The 6,373-nt window shown below is 41.7% G+C and overlaps 1 protein-coding gene across 1 annotated transcript in view; it reads right to left on the reverse strand.

Moving 5' to 3' along the window:
- Positions 1-3,569: 3,569 nt before the first annotated feature.
- ZFPM2 (zinc finger protein, FOG family member 2) overlaps positions 3,570-6,373 on the reverse strand; it is a 421,565-nt gene continuing 418,761 nt past the window's right edge. Inside the window, exon 10 of the mRNA XM_010863552.1 lies at positions 3,570-6,373. Coding sequence (XP_010861854.1) covers positions 4,589-6,373 — 1,785 coding nt within the window. The 3' untranslated portion in view covers positions 3,570-4,588.

Genomic DNA, 6,373 nt, shown 5'->3' on the forward strand with positions numbered 1-6,373 from the left:
ACTCACTCAACCACATTCCTAAACTCCATTTTCATTTCATGATTCTAATAAGCAAGGTACAGGGTTAGCCCATGAACCTCAGCCTGGCATTTAAGGTCATGTGACACCAGATTCCTATTTATACCTTTATTTTCTTTAATTTTCCAAGCTGAACCCTCTTCTTCAAAAAAAATTTCATTCATTCTTCACCCTCACATACTACTTTCATGCTATCATTTATAATGGTCTCTACATGTACAAATGAGGGACATGAAAAGGCTTTTATGTGCAGGAGGGCCTCACAGGGTCCTGGGTTTGGTTGCTCAGTTGTGTCTGACTCTTTGCAACCCTATGGACTATAGCCTGCCGGGCTCCTCCTCTGACCATGGGATTTCCTGAGCAAGAATACTGGAGTGGGTTGCCATTTCCATCTCCAGGGGATCTTCTAGACCTAGGGATCAAACTGACATGTCTTGTGTCTCCTACATTGTAGGGGGATTCTTTCCCTCAGACAGTAAAAAATCCATCTGTAATGCAGGAGACCTAGGTTCAATCCCTAGGTTGGGAAGATTCTCTGGAGAAGGGAATGGCTACTCACTCCAGTATTCTTGCCTGGAGAATTCCATGAACACAAATGCCTGGAGGGGTCGCAAAGAGCTGGACACGACTGAGCGACTTTTACTTTCACATGTACAAATACGTTTACCTTCCTCTGTACTCTGCAGGGTCTGGTTCTGGTCCAAATGAAACTATTTTAGCCAATGTTATTTCCTTCTGTGAATGGCTATTAGAAGTTATTTTCAACTATACAAATAGTACTTAAACTATTCTTTTGGATATAGTGCACAGGTATTACAGGGCTCCCAAAATGACATGTAGCTTTCCTTATCATTTCACCCACCTTTTTAGATCCTACCCTATCCAGAGAGTCTTCCCCAACTTTCCTGTATCGGTTTCCCTTTTTCTTTTTGTCTTTCTATGCCCCTTAATCTCCCTCAGTCTTCATACCCTGCCCTAGTTTACCATTTAGTATCTCCCAACACTCTAACATATTAGAAGCATTTGGAAAGAACTTTAAAAGATTCCCACATGAAAAGATGCTCAACATCATTCATTATCAGAGAAATGTAAATCAAAACCACAATGAGGTACCATTTCACACCAGTCAGAATGGCTGCGATCCAAAAGTCTACAAGCAATAAATGCTGGAGAGGGTGTGGAGAAAAGGGAACCCTCTTACACTGTTGGTGGGAATGCAAACTAGTACAGCCACTATGGAGAAGAGCACGGAGATTCCTTAAAAAACTGGAAATAGAACTGCCTCATGATCCAGCAATCCCCCTACTGGGCATACACACTGAGGAAACCAGAAGGGAAAGAGACATGTGTACCCCAATGTTCATCACAGCACTGTTTATAATAGCCAGGACATGGAAGCAACCTAGATGTCCATCAGCAGATGAATGGATAAGAAAGCTGTGGTACATATACACAATGGAGTATTACTCAGCCATTAAAAAGAATACATTTGAATCAGTTCTAATGAGGTGGATGAAACTGGAGCCTATTTTACAGAGTGAAGTAAGCCAGAAAGAAAAACACCAATACAGTATACTAACGCATATAGATGGAATTTAGAAAGATGGTAACAATAATTCTGTATACAAGACAGCAAAAGAGACACAGATGTATAGATCAGTCTTTTGGTCTCTGTGGGAGAGGGAGAGGGTGGGATGATTTGGGAGAATGGCACTGAAACATGTATAATATCATATATGAAACGAGTCACCAGTCCAGGTTCGATGCATGATACTGGATGCTTGGGGCTGGTGCACTGGGACGACCCAGAGGGATGGTATGGGGAGGAAGGAGGTAGGAGGGTTCAGGATGGGGAACACATGTATACCTGTGGTGGATTCATTTTGATATATGGCAAAACCAATACAATATTGTAAAGTTAAAAAATAAAATAAAATTAAATTAAATTAAAAAAATAAATAAAATCTTCCAAGGAGAAAAAAATATATAAATAAAAGATTCCCAAGACCTACAGACAGGATTTTTTAAAAAATTGATACAGTATGTAACCCAATGTACCAAAAAAAAAAAAAAATATATATATATATATATGTTGGCATTTTAAAGATGTTCCCTAAGTGATTCAAATGAAGGAATAGTGTTGGAAAACACTAACCTGAGCCAGATGACAAACTCCTTTAGAGAAGCCACCGCGTAACATACCTCTTTAGCTTTATGCCCAAAATAGTGGATACAGTCCAATGTGATCAATAAAGATATGTTGGTTGGCTTTCTTTTCTTTTTAAAAAAGGAAAAGGAAGAGACTGGGGAAGGAAGACCCCTTTGGCTTCATCCTCAAAATAGTGGATACAGTCCTAGTCATGATCAATAAAAATATGTTGCCTGGCAGACTTTCTTTTCTTTTAAAGGAAAAAAAAAAAAAAGGAAAAGGAAGAGATTGGGGAAGTAAGTCCTGTTAAGAATGCCCAGCCCTGCTGGTTTCCACCTGAGAGCCCAGCAGGTCTTCACGGCCAGTCCTGTGGTTCCCGAGGAACATGATACTACTAAAAGTAGATTCCTGCAAAACTCTACTAAGAATGTCAGTTTGGTTCACCTCACTGTCTAGTCACTGACTAAAACGGAAAACATCAGCTAAGATCAAGATTTTACATTTGAAAACAGTTATTCTCAACAAGCAACTGAAGAAAAGTTCTTGACCACACAATATATTTTTACTGTTTTGTCACAGTATTTATAAGCTATGTTTGGAACTAGTACCTTATGTTCATTATGCTACCAAATTCAATAAGGAGGAAGAACAGTGCATCACAACCTACCTGCCAGCAGTGAGTCCTAGCCACAGGTGAGGCAACTGCCTTTCCAGCTGGGGAAGTTTCCCAAACTGTGGTAGACTGCATCTGTCTTGATGTGTGACCGGTGCCATCTTGCCTCCTGAATCACATCTCAGCATCTCTGGATGGCCCATCAGATCTGCCATCATCTAACCAACATTATCTGCTCTTCATTCCCCCTCAACATGCAAACCCTTGGAATGAATAAATGAGAGGTGTGAAAACTAGGGTCTTGTACAAATTGCCAGCATGAAACCCAGGCATCTTTACTCATGAGTCACTTTACCATACCACTTTGCTGCTGCTCAAAAGACAAACGTCTCTCTCTGGCAAACTCCATCTAAAAGTTGGGTGCATGTAACCAACTTTGGTGCCAATTCTTCTGGTAGATTTTGTAAGCCTTTCAGACACTTATGAAATCAGTCTTTTTCTGTGCTACAGTTGGTAGGGGGTAGGGGGTGGAGGGGTAGAGAACACAAAGACAGTGCTTCTTATATATATTTATAATGAAGAACTTTTCTAGTTCCAGAACCTGGAGTCTCCAGTTCATTTTAATATAATAAGTTTTATATTAACTAGGTGCATAAAAAGGACAACCTCTTCCTGTACTGGTTTGTCATCATGTTACATTTATCCAGTACTGTTTTGAACCTACTCATATTACAAAGAACAGGTATATAGGGTTTCCCTTGTATTTTAAAGAAAAAAAGTATGCCAAACTTCTCCAACAATCTGGAATTTTATTCCATTCATATACATGCATAGTAACAACATTTGTTGAGAAATTATTTCTATCAGAAGTAGAACATTATCTTTGTGATCACCAGGTGCAGTATTGCTACTCTTATATTTAAATAGATCTTATATATGAATTAAATTCATACTTGCAGCATTGAGTTTAGGGTTTTGATTTAGACTGTGCCTTTCAAAAGATAAAACCGATTAATACTACTTCATTACTTACAATACTGCTTCCAGTAATTTTGTTCATTCTTACAAAGTATTGCATTTAACAGCAAAGGTTTAAAAATTGAGACAGAGCTGCATCAGCGAAAGAAAATACAAGTACTATACAAGAAAAAAATCGCCATCTTCATTTAACATACATGTTTAAGATTAAGAAAATGGACAGAAACGTACGGCTACATACAAATGCAAAGCCTAGTGACTAAGAGACTGTATCTGCTAAAATATAAAGTGCAAACGGAGCCTGATTATCCAAGAATTGAAATCTTAAGGCGAACTTATAGCACGTGTACTTAGAACATCTTTGCAAGTTATATTTTAGCATATACATGTATCTGCAACAGCATATAAGAAATCAAGATACACAAGTGCTTTGGAAGCTATTTCTAAAATGCTTTTCTGTATTGTTTGTGACTATTTTCTTCAAAAGCTACTTACAGTGCAAACCATATGTGCTACACAATAACTATACAATAACATTACAAATGACTTTAATATAAAGTTTTTAAATAAAAAATAACATAACCACAGCTATGAATACTGCTGGTAAAATAAATTAAAATTTTTTTTTTTTTTGGAAAATGGCACCAATAATACACTTTACTAATGGACTGTAATGAAATTACACCTTAAGTCTTCAACTCAGCCATAATGAATTATCTCCTGATGGCCCGGATGTAATTCAAATAGCTTTTTTTTTTTTTCTGTACTGGGTAGAACAACATACTAAACACTGGTACCAAAGGTGACTGATGTCCATTGATTTAGTGATTTCATTTGACGTGTTCCGCGGCATGTGATGAGCAATAAAACTTTTTGTGAGTTATAAAGTTTGAGAGGTTGTTGAACTGGATGTCACAGAGCCGGCAGTATTTCCCACTGGTGGGCGCCTGGGTGGAGCCATTCACACTTTTTGCTATACTAGACAACTGGTCCTCTGCGGAGGGAATGCCTGGGGAGACGTTCTCGTTCGTGGTTAAGGGGTTCTCGGAGACCCAGGAGGGAGACTTGTGGCCGTCTTCACGCTGAGGGTTCTGGGCAATGTTCTCTTGCTGGGGGTTGGCGGCAGGGTGCTCTTCTTGCTTCAGTCCACCGTTCACGATGACCATGCCTCGATTTTTGGGCAACAAGGGCAGGGAATCTTTCTTCGGCACAGCGCACCCATTGGAAGAAGCCTGGCTTTTGGGAGATTCATTTTCCGCGTTTGTGCTTTGCTCCACGTCAGCGTTATGGATGACCAGAGAACCGGAAATGTAATCACTTGGCTTGATTCCATAGTACGGAGAAAGCTGGTCGGCTCCTTTTGCCTTCTTTATTGCTCCAGGGTACAGGCATTGGGGAAGAAACAAATGTTTGTTTTCTTCTTTTGTCGCGATGAGCTGAGCGGCTTCGCTGAAGACTTTCAGGCCCTGCAGCGTCGCTAAGTGGGATGAGAATAAATTTCCATTGGGGGAGGGCTGCTTCAGATTGCCATTTTTCTCACATTTTATGATGCTTCTTTCATAGCTGACATCGGGGCTGCTTCGTTCGCTTTCTGGATTCGGAAACACTTTGCTGTCGAGCGGAGCCAGGTCGTTCCGCTGATGCGCGGTGACCGGGCAGAAGTTTTGCTTGTGGGCCAGGTAGTTTTCCACCTTGTTGAAACTGATCTTGCACACGGTGCACTCGTGGTAGTCCAGCAGCCTTTTGGGAGACGCGGTCGTCCGCTCAGACTGGGATAAACACTTTTTGCTGAGATCGATGGGGACATCCATCTCCAGGCAGGAGACGCTGGAATGAGCAGTGTCACATTTAGAAACCGGAACACACTTGTTCATGGCCAGGGAGGTTTCCAAGTGCTTTGAGACAATTCCGGGAAAGAGTTCGCATCTTGGATGGTAGCATTCGCCCAGCCCTTCCGTGGCTTCTTGGGTGGAGGTACAGGGATTGCTGAGGTTGGCTACATCAAGAAAGCGCTGCTGGACCAGCTGGGGCCTTTGATCCTGTTCGGGCAGGCACATCTCATACATCTTCCTGCGCTTGCGCGTGCGCATGGTTCTCTGCATGGCAGGCACTTTGTTGGAAGCCGACCTCTTGAGCGGAGGGTCGTGGCGTGTCGCACAATAATACTGTTTGTGGACCATGTAGGTTTCGTGCCGGCTGAAAGTAATGTTGCAAGCTTCACAGGTAGTCTTATTTGGGTCACTTTCCCCATCCACTAAGGGGACGCTGGGGTTTTTGACATCAACAGGTTTCCCATTAATTTTATCATCATTGCTATTGGGGGTGGAGAGCTTCTTAGCTTGCGTGGAAAAGTCCTTGTCGTGGCCCTTCCCGTTTGGCCCAATTAAATCTAAAACGGCGGAAGAATTGATGCAGGGTGTTTGAAGAAGTGGATTCTCGGGATCGGCAGAGTGAGCGGCTGGATTGAGAAGACTGATGGAGGGCTGACCCGTGTTGGGACTCACAGCCTCCTGCATCTTTTCTGAAACCCCAGGGAACTCAGGGGACTTGGCCATCTGCTGCCATCGGCTGGGGCAGGAATGTTTTTTGTGCACTAGATAATTATCCAAGTTATT

This window comes from Bison bison, unplaced genomic scaffold (genome assembly GCF_000754665.1).
Source record: "Bison bison bison isolate TAMUID 2011002044 unplaced genomic scaffold, Bison_UMD1.0 scf7180017864491, whole genome shotgun sequence".
NCBI classification, from domain to species: domain Eukaryota; kingdom Metazoa; phylum Chordata; class Mammalia; order Artiodactyla; family Bovidae; genus Bison; species Bison bison.